At 43.4% G+C, this 23,317-nt stretch overlaps 1 protein-coding gene across 1 annotated transcript in view; it reads left to right on the forward strand.

Moving 5' to 3' along the window:
- The window catches only part of KCNQ3 (potassium voltage-gated channel subfamily Q member 3), a 249,181-nt gene extending 233,626 nt beyond the window's left edge, over positions 1-15,555 (forward strand). Inside the window, exons 10-15 of the mRNA XM_074985612.1 lie at positions 745-932; positions 4,518-4,620; positions 9,350-9,481; positions 11,427-11,525; positions 13,472-13,556; positions 14,818-15,555. Of these exons, the coding sequence (XP_074841713.1) occupies positions 745-932; positions 4,518-4,620; positions 9,350-9,481; positions 11,427-11,525; positions 13,472-13,556; positions 14,818-15,555 (1,345 nt within the window). The remainder of the gene's footprint in view (positions 1-744; positions 933-4,517; positions 4,621-9,349; positions 9,482-11,426; positions 11,526-13,471; positions 13,557-14,817) is intronic.
- The last annotated feature ends 7,762 nt before the right edge of the window (positions 15,556-23,317 follow it).

A 23,317-nucleotide genomic window follows, 5' to 3' on the forward strand; every position in this document is an offset into this window, starting at 1 on the left:
TAGTATGGAGGGACCCGTGCAGGACCAGCTGCAGAGTATCCTGGAGAGCACACAGGCACGCAGCATTAATGTTCTAACAGGGCAACAAAAGGAATTGCTAGTGGACTGAAAGGCATCAGAATGGTTGAATGTCTTATCAGTCAGAAAACATTCTCCTCTTTTTGCCCAGCCGTCAATAATGACTGGAATTTAAGGGATGAGAACTGCAGTGCCACGTATGCAGCAATTGCACAGGGCTGTCTTTGTGTTCTCTGTGCTAGCGAAGATAATTTATCCTCAGTCCAGTGCACATTCAGGCTTGTCTCATTCATCATTACCTGCACGGGTGGCTCATTTAATAGCCTCCCAGGGACCCTGCACTTAAAGAGGGCACTGAGCTGGAAAGGACAATTCTCTCTATCTTCAGATGATGATACTGGCTAAATACAGGTGTTTGTCTTCTTAATGATAAAGTGGATCACAGGAGCAGAAGCAGTATGGCAGAGTACGTGGAGAGGACAGTAACATTGGCTGCATTAATATTATTGTTCTCCCCCTGACCCCCGTGGAAAAACAGTGAATTCTCTACTGAGTTTACTTGTTGGTTACAAAGATGCTGATCTATTACCATAGCTCCAGCAATATTCTTCTAATATGTGAAATATTTGTTTGGGATCTCATAAATTAACAGCATCATGAAAGCAAGTTAAAGTGTACTAGTCTGCATTAACGGAGGAAAATTGGTCACTTCTGCTTATTTTGTAGCCAAAAGCTGGGTCTCTTGGATCGGGTTCGTGGTACCAATACTAAAGGAAAGCTGTTTACCCCTCTGAATGTAGATGCCATTGAAGAAAGTCCTTCTAAAGAGCCTAAGAATGTTGGCTTGAATAATAAGGAGCGTTTTCGGACTGCATTCCGAATGAAAGCATACGCCTTTTGGCAAAGCTCAGAAGGTAGCACGTCTATATTAATTCATTTTTACCTCTTCCTGTGTGGTCATAGCACCAGCACTAGGAGACAGCTCTCCTAGTGCTACAGGGAAACCACGTCCACCAGGACGTAGCTCCCAGCACTGGGAGTCTGTCTGCATTGGCAAGTTCCTACATTGAAATGAGCTTTGTGAGGAAGGATACGGGGTGAAAGTTTCAGCACAGGAACTTGCCAGTGTAGACAAGCCCTAAGACTCTCATACATTGTTAGAGTAGAGGCAGTAGTTCCAAGGAGCCTAACTGCCTGTGAAGCATTCTTGGTGTAACACAATCCTGGTTAGTGCCTGGGCATCTCCCCTGTTGCTGCAGTACCTGCCCCTTAGTGTACAGAGACATGGAAAGAAAATTCCAAATGGTCTCAGCTGATCAGGTGCAATTTGTATATTAGAATTTCAGTTATAAGTAACCTCTGATTTTAGGACCATAGTCTGGGCCCACATCTATGCCCTATAGCTATGCTGAACACTAGGCATATGCACCGAGAAAGGAGGAAGGAATTGTCACAGCAAACTCCAGGCAGCAGAGCAGAAATGCTGCTCCTCTGCTCTAGTGTGGACCCCCTAAGGTAGGGAGCTACGTACAGCACATTCGTTAATCCTGTCATCTGAAGTAGGTCTCCCTGCACAGTGGGGCTCTGTGTCAAGCAGGGGGCACAGGTCACTTGTATGCAGAGTTACTGATTCCGTGAGTGCTCAGCACCCACCGGCAACCCTACGAATCAGTGCCTCCTCCCCACCACCTCCTGTCCTCTGGTGGCTCTGCTGATCGGTCGTTCATTGCCGTGCAGGCAGTGCTGAGTGGCAGGGGAAGAGACGAGGCCAGGGTGGTGTGGTGCCAGGGTGAGAAGGAACAGGGCAGGAGTGGGGTCTCGGGAAAAGGGTGGAGTGCGGGCAAGGCCTGGGGCAGAGCAGGGGGCCAAGCCCTTCCCTGCTGCTCCCCAAAGAATAGAGGAATTCAGCACCTGTGCTCCTGTATCCCCTCTAAATCCTGTCCCATTTTGCAGGGGAACCACAGCACTTGCACTGCCCAGCAAGCCGCTGTAGTCACCAAGGCACGTGGGGGTAGGGCCTGAATTTGTACTTGACTGAATTGCTATGAAAAAGTAACTTAACTATAATAAAGTTCCATAGTGGGCCTGATCCTTCTGCACCTCTGTCTCCCGCTGAAGTCATTTTGGGTGCTCAGAGAAGGCCTGTGTCATCCTATATCTGCATTGGTCTGACGTGGGGCAAATCCAGTTTGAAGGGAGGACTTCAAGTTCTTCAGGAATTCCACCAGAGGGCAGCCTTGCGCCTGGAACGGTCCACAAATGGCCCTTTGCCAGTGGCAGCACAGTATAGATTGAGTGACCATATTTCCCTATGCTGCATATAGGTCATCTGGTAAAATTACTCGCACTCAAGCGAGTTCAATCGCAGTCAATCAGAACTAGGCCGTGAAAACATTCAAATTAACATCAAGGTAACTGAGGCCCTATTAAAAGACATAGCTGAGTAGCTGAAGTCCCTTTATTGATCTTATCTGTAAGGTTTGCATAGGGAGAGGTCTCTCCCTCTCACACACACACACACACACACACACACACACACACACACACACACACACACACACACACACACACACACACACACACACACCCCTGTCTCACACAAGGATGGGGGTAGCCAACTCACTAGATCCTCCTTGCCCTGTATGCACCACCTGCCATGCCTGGCTGGGCCCCTGGGATGGACCCACCTCTCCTAGTACCTGTCACTGCATCTCTGAGGCAACCTGAGGGGGCGTGCAGAGTCACAGCCCCCCTCCTCAGATTTCTGGGAGGGTTCAGCACCAGAGCATGGCCAGCAGCAGCCTTTCAGCACACTTCAGGAGGGAAGGGACAGCAGCTACTTCCAGCCACAGGGACTGGGGATGGGAAGTAGGGAGGACTTATCTCCAAGCTACTTCTGGCCCCTGACATAACTCAGCCACCTCTGATCCCCTGCCTACAGTATGGACAGAAAAGGGTTAATCCCTAACTATGCCTTGTGCGCCCAGGGAACCTGACTGCAGAGCCTGCAGTGAACCCAGCCAGAGAAATGGCTTAGTAGGGGAGGATGCCTGGGGGACAGAGCAACCCTGCATCGCATCGCCTAAGGGCAGAACCTAGGACAGGGGCAGAATGTGAAGAAGGTGCTGAACTCCTGGAGGGGCGGGCAGGTGCAGAGCCTGTAGGGTTGGGATGCAAATAGGCTGGAAATATTTTTCTTCTCACCAGTCCAGAGCTCAGCTGAGGAGTGGAAAATCTTCCCAGTGCCAGGGCTTTGGCACATTCAGGCCCTGCCCCTTTTGCCCGAGACTGTGGGGTGTTGAACATTCCATGGCTGCCAGCGAGGCTGTTGTTGAGCTGAATGATATGACCAGGGGGTGGTTCTCCACACAGTTCTGGGAGTAGGATGCATTCTGCCGTGGGGAGAGGGGAGCAGAATATGGAGGAGCAGCAGGGCTGAGCGGGTGAAGGAGCACAACAGGGAGGGGACAGAGGAGAAGCATGTAAAAGGCTGATAGGCCGGCAGCAGAGGTGACATGTAACCAGCCACCAGCTGCTTGCACTCACCAGCCACCACCGCAAGCAGCCAGTGCTGGCTGGAAATGGGATGGGGTGAGGGGCCTGCTGGCCAAGGGGAGGCACACTGCAGAGACTGCATTGATGGACCAGCAGGGGGAGCAACCGGCCCTGCATGCAGCAGCTGTGCCCAATGACCAGTCTTGCATGCCCACTCCAGTCATCAGCCTATGAAACCCACCCCTCCCAGACACACATACATTCACTGCTGATGGGCAAGCAGTTGCAAGCAAGGATCTGGCCAGCAGTATGACCCACCAGTACTGATAGGAGGGGAGAAAGAAAATACAGGACAATTTGACCTTTGTAAGAAAAAAGTAGGGATACCTGCAGCAGGGTTTATATACAAGACTGTCCATTTAAAAACAGGCCATCTGGTCACCCTAAGTATAGAGCGCAGAACATTTTTCCTTTCAGCTTCTCCTGATCACATTTCCTCTCTCTTATATATGGCTCATTAATGTCTGAATAATGGCTGTGAATTCACAGTTAAGGCCTGATTATCGATCACTCACATGGATGAAGTCAGTAAAGTAGCACTGGAGTTAAACAAGTTTAAGTGAGAATAGAACCAAGCCAAAGCTCTTTATCATCATTTCCCACTCAGTAGACTATTATGGCAATGATTTATTCTTAAAAACTCAAAAAGGGGAGGTTCTAAGTCTATTTGAAGAGAAGGGACATTCTAGATAGTTCACAAAACAACTAGAGTATTGGGAGAATTTCTGAAATCACAAAATGTCTTTCTTTTTCCTTGTCTGATGTAGAAGCACACAGGATGAGGCATCACCCTGTTCAGGGAATAAATGCTAGCCAAAGGAACTTCTTTCTCATGTGTGATTGTTGAATGAATTTAGTTTGTATTACTTGGCTTAATATTGTTTTGAAGAATCCTGTAAATCCTGGTCTGATTTTTGCATTATGCTGTTCAATCTACTTTACAGATGCAGGAACAGGGGATCCCATGACTGAAGACAGGGGTTATAGTAATGAGTTCCTCATGGAAGATATGATCCCCACATTAAAGGCAGCCATCCGAGCTGTCAGGTAAATCCTTTATTCTCATCAGTATTTGCTATGACCTTTAACGCTTGGCATAGAGCAGGGGTTGGCAACCAAAATAGCAAGAAGAGCCATTCTTTTTTGAAATTAGTTAAAAAACTCAATAATTCAAGAGCCACAATGCATATGAATACAAGACGGTACTTAATAAGTAATGTCAAACCATACTTTTTGCAACCCCTATTTTAAAAATGGTGCACACACAATGCAATACATGTTTACTGCAGAACATTCACAAACTTTTTACATATTCTATTTCCTCCCATTTTACATGTGTGCTTTGTACCACTATCTTCCTGACTTTCACTCCCAAATCATCTCTCTCTGGAGGGTGCTAGATTCTGAACAATTTTGTTTTTGAAATCACTGTACAGCTGCTCTAACACTTTGATAAAGCACTGCATGTTGCCCTTCACAGCAGGAATGCTGCAAACTTCCTTTTCCTTTTCAAAATCAAGACTGTATTTGCAACACGATCACAATAGATACCGTATCACATCCCACACCCAATGCACTGCACATATTAAAGGAGTTGTCCAACATTTCAAGATCACATATGATTTGCTATTTAGATATGAGTTTTTCATTGTTGAGCTTTTAGACATTCACCATTTATCAAAAATAATCAGAAGGGGTTTTTTTTGTTGATTTGTTTTTTTTTACTTTGCAATTATAGCAGTGGGCACCACAAAGAAATCCTTAAAGAGCTGCATGAGGCTCCAGAGCCACAGGTTGCAGACCCCTGTCCTAGAGGCACCTTATAGACTAACAGATTTATTAGAAGCATAAGGTTTTGTGGGCAAAGACTCACTTCACCAGATGCAATAAGCCTTAGTCTAAAAGGTGGCACGGGACTTCTCACTCTTGCGGATACCGACTAACACGGCTACCCCTCTGATACTTGCTTAGAGGAAATCATTGCATCATGTCACCAAGCAGTTCACTGTTTTTGGGTCTTTAAATAGAACAGGGAGTTAGATAATAGTAGGAACTTGTAAGAGATATAACTGAATGCAGGCAAAAATGTTGCGATAGAAGAGATTTCTGTAAGAAAATGCTGATTTGAGAATAATAAAATGTTTTGGGAAAAATCATTTATGTCACAAAAATTTTAAGAAAATTCTCCATGTTTTGCTGCAGTAATGTCAGTACACTTTGTTTTGACTTTATTCCTTTGACTTGTATATCACTATTGCATAATTTATAATGTATATAAAAATCAAAATGACATAAGAGCTTTGACCTTATTGAAATGGAGCGTTTCACTATGGTTGGAATTTTCATTTCTGCTTTTCATTCTAATTTAGGATGAAAATAAATTTTGAAAAGTCAGAATTTCCCACAGAACAAAAATTCTGAAGGTTGCCCAGTTCTAGAGATAACAGAAAAAAATAAAATGGTGTAGTGGCTGGTGGGGATGGGGAGGTGTGTGTCAGTTTTTGAGTGGCTATTAAAGGATGTCAATATTTGCATCTTGATTAATCAATGATTAGTGAAGAATAGGATGACTCAACAAACACTGAAATATTTAAACACCAATAATGCTGAGGAATTATTTAGGTATGAACTATGGGATATAATGAAGATTGGTGGGACCATGATGAGAAAGGGAAAATGTAAAGCTGTTGGTAATGAGATCTATTAGATTGTCTAGCTTCTCTAGCAATGTAGTGGAAACCTCATTTTCTGGCACCTTTTTTGTAGATTCCAAGGCCAGAAGGGACCCTTATGATTATCTAGGCTGACCTCCTGTATAACACAGACAATAGGACAACCCCAGAAATAATCCCTAGGGAATCCTTTAAAAAAGCATCTCATCCAGATTTAAAAATCCTGAGTGATACGAAATCATTGGTAAATTGTTCCAGAGTCAATGAGCTAGGGCAGAGCAGTTCCAGCTTTAGAGAACAATCCTCAAATGCTTTTTAAACAAATAGTTTCACAAATACATTTTTGCATAGTCTGCCCAGTCTCATGGGCCCTGATACACATACACCCCAGCAGTCAAATATAAACAGACTGTTTTTCAAAGCCGTTTACCCCAGCATATCAGAGAGGACACAGAGTCAGGCTCACACCATGGCAGCGTCTACACTTACTAAAAACTTCGAAATGGCCATGCTAATGGCCAAATCGAAGAATATTAATGAGGCTTCGAAAGTGCCCACAGCTCGTCTGCACAGGGGTCCTTTACGAAAGGACCCTGCACATTTTGAAATCCTTTTACTGTCTCCACACTAGCCACAGTTTTATAGACCCTCAATCATATCCTCTCCGAGTCATCTGAGTCCTATCCCCTCTGAGACAAGACAAAAGTCCATGTCTTTTTAACCTCTCTTCCTGTATAATAAGTTGAACCAAAACTCCCTATCCAAACACTCCTGTACTTTGCTGTATAAAATCCAGATACATCTCTGACTATTGTGCCCTGGAACCATGGGTAGAGGGTAGAAGAGGCAAGGGAAGGCAATGGGTCTTAGAGCCCAGCCGCTTGCTTGCTCTTATCCCCATCCTGATCCTTCCTGCAGACTCTCACCGGAGACTGTTGCTGCCTTGTGAGTCTTTCTCTGGGACAGATTTAGTAACTTAAAAGTGAGGAGGCCTTCTAGCCTGCCAGAGCTATTAGAGAGCCATTAAAGTGGTAATGAAGCAATTTATCTGGTATTTGCCAAACCACAGGTATATACCCTCAGTTTCTGAATTTACTGACAAAAGCAGTTGTGCATTACTGTAATATTGACTCAGAACATGCTAGTCTACAGGATCTTAAAGTTTGCTCTGAAATAATACATTGTTTTTTTGCTGCCGATTATGAAATCACATCTCCAAAATATCCTTCCATAGACTTATCTAGATGCACAATGAGTATTCATCTTTAGTCTTAAATGCTTGAATCTCCATATATGTTTTTAATTAAATTATTCAAAAGACCACCCTTATCTAAAACAAGCATTTTAATTTTAATGTTAAGTATTATACAGGTTGAACCTCTCTTGTCTGGCACTCTCTGGACCTGACTGGTGCTGGGCGAGAGAATTTGCTGGACGATGGGAAGTCATTACCAACACTTCCATTGCTTACTGGGTTCTCAGAAGACATTTAGGAGTAAGTTACATCTAAATAACCCATTGAGAGCCAGGACTAGTGGCTGAAAACAATCTTCATGGGACCATGGGAAATATGGCCAGCCATGATAAGCGGTCGTTTGTCTAACTAAAATCATGACGGATTACAGAGTTTGTTAGACAAGAAAGTTCCAGATCAGAGAGGTTCAACCTGTGGTACAAAAACTTGCTTCCAAAGCCTTCCTGTCTTTTCTGTCCATGCTCTCATCTTTTTCCCTTCACCTGCTGTTGAAGAGAGCCCTTTAAAGGACAATACCCCTTTTCTACCAGGTAGCTGGACAGAGGAGTTTCCTTTTCTTTATTTCTGACTAGTTGATGAACTAGTAAGTGAACCTTCCACTAAAGCAGGCGTGTCCAGCCCGCAGGCCACATGCGGCCCTGGACAGCTAGTAATGCAGCCCCACAAGATCGTAAACTTTTAACATTATTATGTGATTTATATACATTAAGTATATTATATATTTTATACGCGGCCCAAGACAATTCCTCTTCACTCAGTGCGGCCCAAGCAAGCCAAAAGGTTGGACACCCATGCACTAAAGTCACTACCTTTGTAAGATATAAAACCTTTTGTTATACCTAAAATTTTTGGAAACATATTTTTATCATAAGGATATGGTAAAATTTCATAAAGCTGCCTATTATGGAGATCACACAAAATAAATTCATGTTGTCTTTCTCTAAAAGCAGCAAAATTTGTTGTGAACACACTAAACCTCTCTCACAGATTATATTTAAAATGGTGTCTTTGTCCAATGAGTTAAATATGTAGAAATCTGGAATTATTACTTCATGAAGGCGTAAGAGTACATTTAAAATATAAAATCAGTTTAGAAATACTGGTGAAGAAAACGTAAAACAGAGAAGGCCTGCATCATGTTCCATAGTCTTTAATGTTTTATTTAGCTGTACGGCTGATTTGCCCTTACTACAAAGTGTTTGCAAATAAATCTCTGGCAAAGTTCAGAACATACCAAAAAAACTGTGACTGACATTCAGTTAGGTACTGTACACAGGTCCAGTCGCCACAGTCTGGGATGCAGTGGAGAACATGCTCCGTTCTCTTTAGAAAGAAGTTTTACAAGATTGTTTCTTCCAAATGTAATTTTCTACATTTGGGTTCCAGAATTTAACTAGGAGCGGTGAGCAGAGACATGGAGGGAAGAAACGAAGGAGACTGTGGGAAGCAGGTGGGGCCTGAGCAGAATGGGGGCAGAGCCTGGGGTGGAACAGGAGTGGAGTATGAGTGGGACCACAGGCTGTGGAACCAGCTGCCCAAGCAGCAGCTTCACCCATCAACCATGCCTGGGTCTTTGTCTAATCTGAACGATATTGGGAAGAAAGAGATCTACTGGGCCCATGTATGTCTTTCTAGGAAAGTCTAGCCTGTGAATGATGAATAGCAAAATATGAAATCTGTTCTTAACAGTGCTGTAGTATTAGATGGATGCTCCCTGAATGTGACTTATTACCATGGGTTGAAGCAATATCACGCGTTCAGTTCTTCATAATCCATATGTTGCCTGACTTATAATTGACTCTTGTGCTGTGTACACAAGGGCCTAAAAAGTGTTCTGTTTGCTTCCCAGAATACTCCAGTTTCGTCTCTATAAAAAAAAATTTAAGGAGACTCTGAGGCCTTATGATGTAAAGGACGTGATAGAGCAATATTCAGCAGGGCACCTTGATATGCTTTCCAGAATCAAATACCTTCAGACAAGGTAAGATGGCTGCAGGAATGAGATAAATGCAGGGTTTGTGTGTGTGGTGGGGAAGTGCATTTGTTCTGTTTATGTGCTAGGCAGCTCAGACTCACTCAATGTGCTGATGATGACACATGAGCAAAGGTTGTTCCTTTGAGCATCAGTCATAGAATCTTTAAACTATCCAGCTGGCATTAAAGGAAGGTTAGCATACAATAGCATGTTCATCAACTCGCCCTTTGAAAAGAGTTTGGGATTGTCACCTCTAAGAAGGAAACATCAGCAAGAACTTATGATTAACACATGTGAAAGGAATATTGATTAGGAGTTAAAGCAAGCAAATGGGAGTCAGAAGCCCTGGCAATGACTCTCAAAGCTTTGCAATTGACTTTGTGTGACTTTGGGAAAGTCACCTCTCTCATCGGTAGAGAGAACTTATGAAACTAAAGCAGTTGTATTATATGGGAGCCATTCTTTGACGGTGCTGAGTCTGATTCTCTATTGACCTGCGCTTTTTACACAACTGCTAAAAAGTGAGTGCTACCAAATCAAAGAGTAGTGGTTTAGGGTCTCTTTGCACAGGTGCAGCATAAGTGACTACAAAAGGTGCAAGGTAATGAACAGTCAGGTCTGGAGCTGTTACAGATCTTTAGGTAAAAACAAACAGCTGAGCCATCCAAATATCACAAGTGTTCTTTTGATTGCTCTTGAGCTAGGCCAATTCAGCTCAACTCTACAGTTTGCTTGGACTTGGGTGAACTTCTCTTTCACCTTTGAAAAGCAAGTTGCACTGTTTTTTCTTTCTAAAGTATAGCTTATTATTTTAATTTATTTTAATATAGTTTGTCTTTGTGTTCTGCATATTTAGTGTCTTCTGTTCCCGCCTCACTTTTACTGACTTTATGTAACAGTGGCTATTCTCCTTAATTAAAACAACTTCTAATTCGTAGATTTTAAGGCCAGAAGAAATCACTGTGATCATGTAGTCTGACCTCCTACATAACGCAGGGCATGGACTTTCAACAAGTAATTCTTGCATCGAGCCCGTAACTTGTGGTTGAACTAGAGCAAGGGACTTAGTTGCCTAAGTCCCATTTTCAAAGGTAACTTAGTTATTTAGGAGCCTAACTCTCATTGGACAGCAATGTGGGAATTGGGTAGCTAACTCCTTTCACCTCCTTTGTAAATTCCAGTTTAGAGTTTTGCCCATATTATCTGACCCTTTGGAGTCTGCACAATTTATATAGAAATTTCAGAAAAGTCAGTAGTTTCTTTAGCTTTCCAGGTCTTTCATTTCTGATCATGTTGGAAGTACCAAGCTGGCCTTTCATGCTATGTTCTAACATTCCTGATTAGAAGTGCATGGACCTCAGAAAGTAATTTCAAAAGAAATTAATGGAACATGTGAGAACCTCCAAAACATTCCATCCTGTTTGGTTCCAAATACTGGCAAATGTTCCGCAGGTGGGATTCTTTGGACAGCCTGAATGACTGATATTTTTCCCACAAAACACTAAAATAATTCATAAGAATGAAAATGATGATAACTAAGTATGAAAACTGCAAGAAATGTATTACAGTATCAAAATGGTTATGGAGGACTGCAAATCTTGAGCCAAAGTCTATTCCTATGTGGCTAGTTTAGAGCATCTCCATTGAAATAATCTGTTTGGGAGTTATTTCTGCAAATCAAGCCACTAATTTAGGTGCATAAATATAGATTTTTGGTGCTATTTTTAAAAGCCTACGTTTGAAAATTGTGGCCTACGTGACTTACCTGTGGTAGCAAAATGAGTCAGTGGCTGAGCTGGGAATTGTGGTCTGTTGCCTTAACACTAGACTCACTCCCTTGCCTGTCGAGATAATAACTTGCTGGAGGGATGCAGAGCAGTTTTCATTTCCTGTCGGTATTGAAAGCAGACCTTGTGAATTTTTATCATATCTTGTTCTTTTCTTCTTTCAGAGTAGATATGATTTTTACCCCTGGACCGCCTTCTACTCCCAAGCATAAGAAATCCCAAAAGGGAGGAGCTTTTTCTTTCCCTTCACAACAGTCACCCAGGTGAAGTGATACTGCTGAACTTTGTGCAGAGGCCGTAATAGAAATAAAGTGGCCACTCGTGTCCTAAAATCTTTGCAGTTACTTCAGTTACCTAACCAATGTGCTGCCATATTAACAGATGATATCATAAGACACTGGATTTTTGGCTGACAAATTAGACATTGGACAAACATTCTTCTCTTAATTTTACTGCCCAGAGATAGAGATGGCAGATTAAAGACTTGATATTCTGTAATGGATTGAAGGGGTGATGTAAGAATATTAGGTAGTGTCCCTGGGTTACTCCAGTTTTATTCCAGTGTAGCTCTTCTGATTTTGGTTGTTGGCTGTGTGCCCGTGCCTCCCTCCCTGCCCTGAAGGGAGGCCACCTCCTCACTGTCACACACTTCTAAGGGGAGTTCAAAGGTGGGAATTTGCTACACCTAGGCTGTGTCTTCATTGGAGAGTTTTGTCGGCAGAAGGGGCTTTTTGTCGACAGAACTCGGAGTGTCCACACCCATAGAGTCTTCTGTCGGCAGAGTCTTGACAGAACTGCACTTTTCCCTTGACAGCGTTATCCCTCAAAAATTTGAGGCACAACTCGCTGTCTACTGAGTACTGTCAACAGAAGTACAGTGTAGACACTTCTGTCAACAGAGAAGGATTTCTGGTTGCCGGGCAGCCCTGTTTGCAGAGCTGCCATTCTGCTTTCTGGCAACAGGGCGATGCAGTCTGGCAGTTGTCTGTCAACAGAGCAAGTTGTGTGTAGCGGCAATCTGTCGAGATGGTGTTTGTTGCATTTCTCTGTCGACAGATGCTTCTAGTGTAGACATAGCCCTAGTGTTCCGGTCCTCCACACAGGCAGAACATGTGGTCCTAGCACTTGGTCACGGCAGGGCAGCAAATGGTTGGTGGATTGTGACCTGCAATCAGGACAGAGCAATTAAGTGGTCCTTGACCCCAGGTCCTCAGCCAGAGCAGGGCAGCAAACAGAATATGTTCTGTCAGGGCAGGGTGACCAATCAGTCATTGAGCCCCAGGTAAGTGTGAGCACTAATAAAGCTTAGAGGCTCAGTTAAGAATAGTCACCAAGCGTAGTCTACAGGGCTCAGGTTGGTGTGCCTCAGTCCTCTTGGGCTAAGGAGAGGAAATCATGCCACCCTAGTGAGGGAGGAACCGGGGGTGGGGGGACCAACTCCATTGCTCCCCAGCTCAGGACACTAAAAATGGCAGAGCCGTATCCTGATGGTTCAGCAGGGATGCACCCAGAATATGCTGACCTTGTATCAGCTGGCGCTCTCAACCGTACAGTTACCTTGTTTCCCTGGGCTGCTTCCTATCCTCCCCTTGGGGTGTACCTGCATCTGTCATCTCAGGGACCTGTGGCCAGTCGACAGACAGCAGACCAACTGCTCCTCAGTGCCTTGGCCAGCTGGAAACCCAGGGAGCTCTGGCCAGTGCTCAGGAGGCAGCCTGGGCCACTCCTCTACTGAGATGTGTCCATCTCCTACAGTGGCTCTAGCACAACTGCAAGGCTCAATGTTTGTACTTCCCTTCCCTATCTCCCCTTCTACTTTCAAGGGTAGATGTAGCTGTTCTGGTTCAGCCCACCCAGAGGGGTGTTGTGGTCCCTCCCAGTGACTTTCAAGGGAGGCCAGGCCTCTTTACTACAGGTCACATTAAACCAACATAAAACTGAAGTGATGTGGGGTCTGTCAGGACTTGGTTTTTATATCCACTTGGCTTGTACACTCTTTTGGGGAAGGGATCATCTTTTTGTTCTGTGTTTGTGCAGTGTCTAGCACATTGGGGTCCTGGTTTATCGCTTGGGTTCCTAGGGGTTAAGATCATGGAAATAAATCTTAATTCATATTAATGGCTCTTTATTTCTGTTACATTATGCAATACAGATAACCCTGTGATAAAATGAAACATGAAGTGCTAACAAGTCTGTTGGTTTGTTTTAGAAATGATCAGTATATAGCCAAAGCATCCACAGCAGATACTGAAGACCAAAGCATGATGGGCAAGTTTGTTAAAGTTGAAAGACAGGTATGTATTTTCGGGATAAAAAGAGAGACTTGTGGGTTAGTTTTCCGTGAAGCTGCTAATTAACTGAAGACCGTGTTTTACAAAGCAGTTTGGTGCATCTTCGTTTTGTTGCTGGGATGGTCTATGACATTAGATGCAAATTTCCTGCCTCCTAAAACGTCATCATCGTTCTGCTCTGGTGCTTTGCTTTGAGTCTCTCTTTGAATATCTGGCTGTACTTGGTAATCCTTTGGCAAATGCTGATTGGATGTTCAGGAGGATGGATTCTACTTGCTAAGTGCCATTTTGTGCCTTTGGTTAGACTCTCTGTGTAGACCACAGAACTTGCACTTCTAAATATATGTCTGTGGAGGTGCAATGGCTTGGGTTTGCATCAGCATTTTATTTTGTGGAGATAAAATTGTTGGCATAAATTGTTCCCACAAGAAAAGGCATCAAAGTGGAACTCTAACCCGTACTTAGAAGCAACAAGTAGAAGTTCAGTAGCCAGGGCTAATTCATTCCTTGGCCTCTTTCTTATGCTTGACAAATAACAGCTACTAATCATGGTTTGGGTCCTTAGTGTTATGGACACTTGCCTACTGGGAAATGGACTCAGACCATCAAATGGTCACAAATGGCAACAATTTTTGATCACTTAATAATCACTATTATTTTGATCACAAATAATTCTATTTCCTGGTATCAGAGGGGTAGCCGTGTTAGTCTGTATCTGCAAAAAGAACGAGAAGTCCTGTGGCACCTTATGGACTAGCAGATTTTTGGAGTGTAAGCTTTCATAGGCAAAGACCCACTTCATCAGATACAGACTAACATGGGTACCCCTCTGATACTTGTCACCATGCAAGGCACTGTATTAGCCATATGGTGTGGAAATCACGCATCTGATGAAGTTGGTCTTTGCCTATGAAAGCTCATGCTCCAAAAAATCTGCTAGTCTATAAGGTGCCGGAAGACTTCTCATTGTTTCTATTTGTGGGGTTTAAACTACTGACTGAGAATGGAAAAATAGAAAGATGTTTGTTCTCTTTGGGTACTTAGAGTCATTAAACAGGTTAAGGTAAAGGGGCAAGGCAGCTAAAATATGCTTTGCACCAATTCCAAGAAGAAACCCACCTCATCTCCTGTAGCTGCCTTTGTGACAAATGGCAGAGGGAGCACATCATTGCTGAGGAGGATGTGCCAGTGGGAGCAACTGATGTTTGTTGCATTGAATGACCATCCAGGAACCATCTGAAATTTCACAACTGGTATTTTTCAGGTTCACGACATGGGGAAGAAACTGGATTTTCTGGTAGATATGCATATGCAGCATGTGGAGCAGCTGCAAGTACAAGTCACTGAGTTGTATCCGTTGAAAGAAGCTGCCTCTCCAGCAGAAAAGATGGGAGAGGAAAACAGATACTCTGAATTGAAAAGCATAATCTACAAATACTCGGAGCCTTGCACTCATGAAACTCCTTATAACTTCCACCAAGTTCCAGTACACAAAGTCAGTCCATACGGTTTTTTAGCACAGGATCCAATGAAATACTCACTCCCTTTTACATTAGGTGGGCAAAACTCTGGCAAGTTGCAGGCCATGCCTTCTTCGACTTCATATGCAGAAAGACCAACAGTTTTACCTATACTCACTGTAATTGACTCCCAAGTTCGGTACCAGTCCCGAGGGGACCTGCAGAGCCCTGTTTCCGACAGGATATCTCCAAGGCAGAAAGGGAGCTTGACGAGAGACAGCGACACCCCATTATCCCTTCTCTCCGTCAACCATGAGGAGCTTGAGCGCTCACCTAGCGGATTCAGTATCTCCCAAGACAAAGATGATTTCCCTTTTGGTCCAAATGGGGGATCCACCTGGTTCAGAGAGAAACGTTACCTAGCGGAGGGTGAAACAGACACAGATACTGACCCTTTTACACCAAGTGGCTCCATGCCTCTGTCTTCAACCGGGGATGGGATTTCAGATTCAATATGGACCCCTTCAAACAAGCCAGTTTGAAAGTGGTTGGGGCAGGTGGGAGGGGTCACTGGTTGACTTCTCCATGTAATGTAAACATACTTTGTATATCTCACTTACTGTACATCCAAAGCTTACTAGTTCAAAACACCAATGGCTGCATAAGATGCATGTGATATTAGTGGTAGTCATTCTGCACCATTCCATACAATTTACTAATGCAGTTTTTTTCATGCTACCAAAACTCAGCAGCATAGTTTTGAGCATGGTTTGCATGACTTTACACTATATAAATGGTCCAGCTAATTTCTTCGGTGATACATATCTATCTGAAGTTCTTCGATATAATGAGAGTTGGAGCAATGCCAGGTGAGGCATGATGGTTCATGCTACTTTTTGTAAACAGAGCAACGAAGTGAAAATAGTTTAAAGGAGCAATGTTCATATGTGGAATATATATAGAAATTGTCAGCTCCATATCAATGCCCATTTTCCACTACAAGTGAGTAATTCTCTATCCAAACTAGCCAAAATCTTCCAAAATTTTTAGCAGGGAGAAAATCAGATCAAAGTATATTACTGATTTAATTTAATTTCTGTGACTGAAACATTTCTCATATCCCCTATCATACAAGTATCAGTGTATCAAATGCAGTGCAAAACAGAAATTAGGGACAGTTTAATGGTATGTATAACCAGCAACATTATTTTGAAATAAGCTATTTGAAATAAGCAAGGTGCTCTTCAGGGAAGTAAGAGGATCAATTCATTTACATATATCTGGGTATGTCTATACAGCAGCCTTATTTCAAAATAAGCTATTCCAGAACCCTGTGTCTACATGTGCCCCTTCCTTTCGAAAGGGGCATGTTAATGAGCGGGTTTGAGAGATGCTAATGAGGCGCTGCAATGAATATGCAGCACCTCATGAGCATGATAGCGGCCGTGGCGATTTGAAAGTGTGGCTTTTCGAATTGTGTGCTGCCTGTGGAGACGGGACCTTCTGAAAGGACCCCCCCCCAGTTTTCGAAAGCCCTTCCTCTGGTGACCAGATAGGAAGAAGGGCTTTTGAAAACTGGGCGGGGGTCCTTTCAGAAGGTCCCATCTCCACAGGCAGCACACGATTTGAAAAGCTGCACTTTCAAATCGCTGCGTCTGCCATCATGCTAATGAGGCACTGCATATTCATTGCAGCACCTCATTAGCATCTGTCAAACCCGCTCATTAACATGCCCCTTTTGAAAGGAAGGGGCACATGTAGACCCAGCTGAAGAGCTTATTTTGAAGTAACACTGCTAGACACAAAATGCATTTTGAAATAGCTGAGCACTATTTCAAAATAGAGCATCTAGACAGAATGGAGCTATTTCAAAATAGAGCCATTGAATGTACTATAGTCTATTTCGAAATAGCCCCATTCCCTGTCTACACAGCTTCTATTTTGGAAATATGCACTATTCCTTGTGAAACGAGGTTTACCAATTTCCAAATAAGCCAACTGCTATTTCAAAATAATTTTGAAATAGCGGTTGCATTCTGTAGATGTTGGCAAAGTTATGTCAAAATAACAGCTGTTGTTTCAAAATAACTTTGCTATGTCAACCTGCCCTGAGATTTGCATAGTGACTTGGGGGAAGTAGAAATGTATTCCATTAATGCAAGTTACAAATCTAAATCCCCTTGGCTGCTGCTTTAAAATTTCCATCGGAGGTCACAAAACCACCACCAGTGTGATTACAATCAAACTTATTTTGCAGAAAATAGTTTTCTACTTCTATTTATTTGTAATAGGACCAAACTTCCCACTTAGATTGGTACAAAGCTACTATCAGCTGCAAAAGAATGTGTGTTTAATGTTGGAATCTCCAGCTGTGTCTACACGTGCCCCTTCCTTTTGAAAGGGGCATATTAATGAGCGGGTTTGAAAGATGCTAATGAGGCGCTGCAATGAATATTCAGCGCCTCGTTAGTGTAATGGTGGCCGCGGCGATTCAAAATTGCAGCTTTTTGAATCGTGCACCAGGTGTGGAGATGGGGCCTTCCAAAAGGACCCCCCAGTTTTTGAAAGCCCTTCTTCCTATCTGCTGATTGGAAGAAGGGCTTTCAAAAACTGGTGGGGGGGTCCTTTCAGAAGGTCCTGTCTCCACGGGCAGTGCGCGATTCGAAAAGCTGCACTTTCAAATCACCGCAGCCGCCATTACACTAATGAGGCACTGCATATTCATTGCAGCACCTCATTAGCATCTTTTGAACATGCTCATTAACATACCCCTTTCAAAAGGAAGGGGCATGTGTAGACCCAGCCCAGGGTTTTATTCATAGCTCTTTTACTGACTCATGTCATGTTGAGTAAGTCACTTAATGTCTCAGTGCCTCAGTTTCCCCATCTGTAAAATGGGGTGATACTTCCCTACCTCACATGGGGGTGGGGGCTCAATTCACTGATGTTTTTAAAGCGTTTTGAGACCCTCAGATGTAAGTGCAGAGACTATTAATGGGCGTTCCATGGTCAGGATGTTGGCAGGAAATGTCCTTGTGTAAATGTACCAATCTAAATAAATGTATGAGATGTTTAAGAGCATATTTGTAAACCATACCATGACCACGGACCCAGCCTTGAGCAACATGGGCACATCCATTTCCCCAGCTCCATCCAGGTATCTCAACTGGGCACAGCAGCTTTATTGAAAGGGAGTAGGGAAAGAAACATACCCAAAACTCCACAGGGCAGCAATGGAATCACTGCTTGGAGGCCATTCCAACCTAACAGATGGAGTCACCCCTACTGAAGGAGTAGTGGAATACAGAAGCAAGACAAGGACTCTAGGCCTAGCTTGCTCGAGCTCATTCTGACTACGTCTACACTTGCCAAAAACTTTGAAATGGCCATGCAAATGGCCATTTTGAAGTTTACTAATGAAGCGCTGAAATACATAGTCAGCGCCTCATTAGCATGCGGGCGGCCACGCACTTCGAAATTGACGCAGCTCGTCCAGATGGGGCTCCTTTTCAAAAGGACCCTGGCTACTTCGAAATCCCCTTATTCCTATGAGCAGATGGGAATAAGGGGACTTCGAAGTAGGCAGGGTCCTTTCGAAAAGGAGCCCCATCTGGACGAGCCACATCAATTTCAAAGTGCCGCGGCCGCCCGCATGCTAATGAGGCACTGAATATGTATTTCAGTGCTTCATTAGTAAACTTCGAAATGGCCATTTGCATGGCCATTTCGAAGTTTTTGGCTAGTGTAGACACGGCCTCTGTGTGCAGAGGCATACGAGCATGGAGTTGTGACTGAGCATGGCTCTCACCAGATCTGATTGCTGTCACTCCTATGTAGGGGATAGGCTCTGGCCCACATCCTCAAAGATACTTGTACATCTCATTCCCATTGATTTAATTGGAAAGTAGGTGCTTGACCTGGAGGAGGTATGCCTCTTTTACTCCATACACACCTCCGAGGGATTAGCAGTGGGAACTGGTTCTGAGTATTGGAGTGAAGACCCACAAAGACTACTGAGTTCCTGCAAAATATATCAAGTGGTTACTCTGTGTTTTGCTGAAACCTGATAAGGAAACAGTGACAGCAAGATATCACAGTGACTGCTACGGCTCTTGCCTGTTAGCAAAGGAGCTAGTGCTGGCCGCTACTGTAATTGCTTTTTTGGACCTTATCTTGTGACACAAAACCTACCCAGCTGCCTTGTGCCCTTCCCTTTGACCTGCAGAACTGATTTGCCATCACAGGGTTATTGAGAGATTGCAATCACAGTGCTGTGTGTGATCCTCAGAGGACTCTAGGGAATGCACAGGCATGAGGAGAGGCTCAGTAGGGCTACGTCTACCTGACAGCTGGATTTTGAAATAAAATATCTTATTTTGAAATAACGCAACCAAACACAAAATGTATTTAAAAGTAGCACGGATCTATTTCAAAATTGCGTCTCCGACCCACCATGCTATTTCAAAATAGTGCCATCGGCGCTCGTGATGGCCTGTGTCAAAATAGGCATTATTTGTCAGAGAATGGTGCAATCGAAATAACACCCCCATTATTTACAATTTATTTTGAAGTAGTGTATGCATCATTTAGACAATGCCGACATTGTTTCAAAATAACTGCTGTTATTTCATGGTAACTTGGCTTTGTAGACAACAGGGCATATCCACATATACCCAACAGGGCATATCCACCTAATGAGTGACACTCATTGTGACACTCCCATCTAATGAGAGTCATCATTCTTTTTTCCACAAGGGGCTCCCTAGCCATGTATGCTGTGCTAAGTTGTGGGGGCCATGCCCTGAACGATGTGTAGTCCTTCCTCAAACAAAGCTCTTCCTTGCTGTTCTGCGGGAGTCTGAGTAAGAACAGAGTGAAACCTAAAGTGTGGATTGTACAATCACAAGGGCAGTGTGGAGCTAGTCTGGCCAACGGGGAATGCCAAAAGGTTAGAAGGCTTTTTCAGGAGTCCACGGACATGCTGATCCGTGCACCTGCGTCTGCACCTTTACATGGGGTGCAACTCCCTACCCTCCCTCCAGACTGCAACCCAGCTTTCTTGGCCAGTACCTGGGAGAGATACTACCCCTGGGCCCATCATGATGCTTTTCTCCTTCACTGTGCACCTCCATAAGAACCAGACACCATCGGCCCCTTAAGCTAGAATTCTCAAGGTAGGCCTTTGCTAAGTAAGGACTTAAGGGTTTGGCCCCATGGAAGCAACAATGAACTGACCACTGTTCGTGTTGCTGGTACTGTATGGTAGAGATGAAGCTGAGTGTTGTTAGCGCACAGTCCTGCAGTGGGGTAATGAAATACTTTGTCATGTGTTTTCTTGAAGCCCAGGCTCACCTGTGACTGTTGCACACAGAAATAGCATTTCAGGGGAAAGGTTCCTAGCTGGTTTCTGCCTGTCTGCCATCTGCCATTGTTTTTATTTACTGAGATTTCAAAAAGTTGCAGATACCTCATGAAAAGCAATCTAACCTAGTGCGTGTAAGCATCCATTTGGAAGCAGAGATGGTCTTTTTTCCCTCAAGAGTTCATCTGCCCCTGCTGCTGCTTCATCACCTGAAATCCTAATCCATCACTTAGGGGACGGGTCTTTAGCTAGGGCAAATTGTCATCGTTCCACTCATCTCGATGGACTAGCACCATGTTAGCCTGGCTGAGAATCTGTTTTGACAAACTCATTTTAAACTAGAGCCTCATCTAGCGCAAATTGGGGATGTAGGTCTGTCAAAGTCAATGGAGATGGGCTAATTATACCAACTAAGGAGGGGGCTTGGTATGTGCAGATATTCTGTTCTTAGGCTAATGGCTGTCATTACCTCAGGGCTAGTTTCTGTAGCCATTTTGTGTACAAAACAGTACTGATTGCCACAAAGGTGTTCCATTACACACCCCCCCCCCCAAATTAAAGAGACAGAGAAAGTATGTGACAAAGGTAGAATTGATTTCAATGAGGGCGTTTTCACAAGTTTTCTAGGCAGTTTGAGTGATTCTTGGAAGGGCCTGCGCTGAACTTGAAGCTGTGCTTTATGTTGTGCTACTGTGTGGTAGTGGATATTTCCCTTCTGTTTTATGATTGAATGAAAAGTTCTGCCTCTGTTTATAAGATCATTGCACTGCTCCGTGACAGAATTAAATTATATGTTATTAGGTACAGGAAAAATATCCTTGATTTTTCAGAGGTGCAGAGTGCCCACAGCTCTTGTGGAAGCTGTGAAGGGGTTAGACCCTCTGAAAATCAGGACCTTTGGGTCTAAAACTCGGCAGGCAAAACTGAAGGCCAAAATTAGAGGCTGTGTTGGAAAATTTGGGTCAGAATGTAGCCACTGACTGCAACTAAAGCAGTGCACCTCTGTACTCCCCTTCTCCCCCTATCACTGCCCTATTTCATCCCTCTGCCTTGCTGTTCAGGCTTTAAAAGTCATGGCCCTGCCCCGATCCAGTAGAATAATTGAAAACAAACCCTTTTCATTGTTAAATCTATTAGACGTCTTACTGATTTTAGCGAGTTACACTACTCTTTCAAAAAAGCAGAATGTGAAATAGAGTACAAAATGCTCTGAAAAAAAGTAAATAAACTAAGTAATCTTACGGGCACTTTATTTGAATGAAACTGACTAAGTCTGGGCAAAGGTTTGATTTAGCCAGTGTTGCACGTCTATGCATGCAATGTAGTCCTAACGGAAGGAAGAGGGGAAGGATATCACTCAGTACCCTGCCATATCTGTACTAACTGCCTTAAAGATGAACTTTCAATACTGGGGTGCGAGCCTTGATTTGACTTGAAATGCAGCCTTGGAGAATTTTGCTGTTTAAAGGGGAAAACAACGAACAGCTTGGGAACACAGGGTAGGACTAACACAGCCACACATTGAAATGCTAATGATGATGTTAAAGTCAGATTAGAGCCACATCTTAATATTTGATTGTAATTACATACATGGCTAGCCAGGGCATAACTGCTGGGCTGCTCTGAGGTTGACAGAGTTGACATCTTGGGTTGTCTGTAACAGAAGTAGGAATTCTGCATTCAGAGATCTTGGTAGAACATTTTAATGTTTGTTATCCATCATACCTCACTCTTCCCCTTGGAGTAATCTATGCAGAAGTCCTCTGCATGGAGCCAATTGCTGGGTTTAGACTGGGTATATATAAATGCTGCTCTTGCATGTTGGCACATACTTACGCCCATGCAAAAAGGGCCTCAATTTAGTCTGTAATGATTAATCATTCCAAGTTTAGCATTGTTGTTGACCAGTGGAAAATAAAGATATTTTAAAATATGTAAAATAAGACCTATCAAAATAAGACAAGTATCAGAGGGGAAGATGTGTTAGTCTGTATCCGCAAAAATGAGAAGTCCTGTGGAACCTTATAGGCTAACAGATTTGTTGAAGCATAAGCTTTAGTGGGAAAAGACCAACTTCATGGGCAAAGACCCATGCATCTGATGAAGTGGGTCTTTAACCATGAAAGCTTAAGCTCCAGCAAATCTGTTAGTCTATAAGGTGCCACAGGAGTTCTCGTTTTTGCAAACTGTCAGTTAGTTAGAATGAGGATGCTACATAACAACTGCAGAATGTTTAAATAAAGCAAGGCTATCTAGAATACTGTGGACAGGAAATAGCAGTTAGTGGCATAATAATGAACAGGAAGTACTATCTCTTATTGTCTAAACTAGAAAAGCAGGTTAGTTCTTAATTTTTTTTCTTGCCTATTCGAGGGAAGCATCCAAACTTCAAGTCTTCTCTATGGGCCCACCATCACAATCCTAGACCCATTCCTGGGAAAACTTTTCAGAAAAGTCCAGATTCAAACTTTGCATCTTGAAGCCATCTGTATTGCTAAATGTAACTACATAGTAATCTGGAAGGGCACTTTTGCTACTCTGCATTTGTTGGGTATCATGTAATGTCTCCATTATAGTGTTGCCCCATCTGATGTAAATCTGCCCATCTCTTTTCAACTTAATGAACCTGCACCAGTTTACAAGAGCTGTAGTACTGCCCCGTGAGTCAAAATTTCCAAAAACCTTCCTCAAAACTGTGCCCAACAGAATTGTGTGAATCCCAGGTTTGTACATACAGACCCCATCTTTGCATGTGCCAGTTGGGAAGTTAGCTGACAATAGAACTGTAGGTGTGCGTTTCTATTTGCACATTCAAATATGGTGTGGTGGGGTGAGCACATAAACGGGAAGAAATTTAGAAATCTGCTTCTGAAAATATTAAAGTCTGAAAATTTAAGCCCATGTGCCTTTCTGAATGGATAATGTAACTAGCCCCAAGGCTC

The sequence above is a fragment of the Carettochelys insculpta genome, chromosome 2 (genome assembly GCF_033958435.1).
Source record: "Carettochelys insculpta isolate YL-2023 chromosome 2, ASM3395843v1, whole genome shotgun sequence".
Lineage (NCBI taxonomy): Eukaryota > Metazoa > Chordata > Testudines > Carettochelyidae > Carettochelys > Carettochelys insculpta.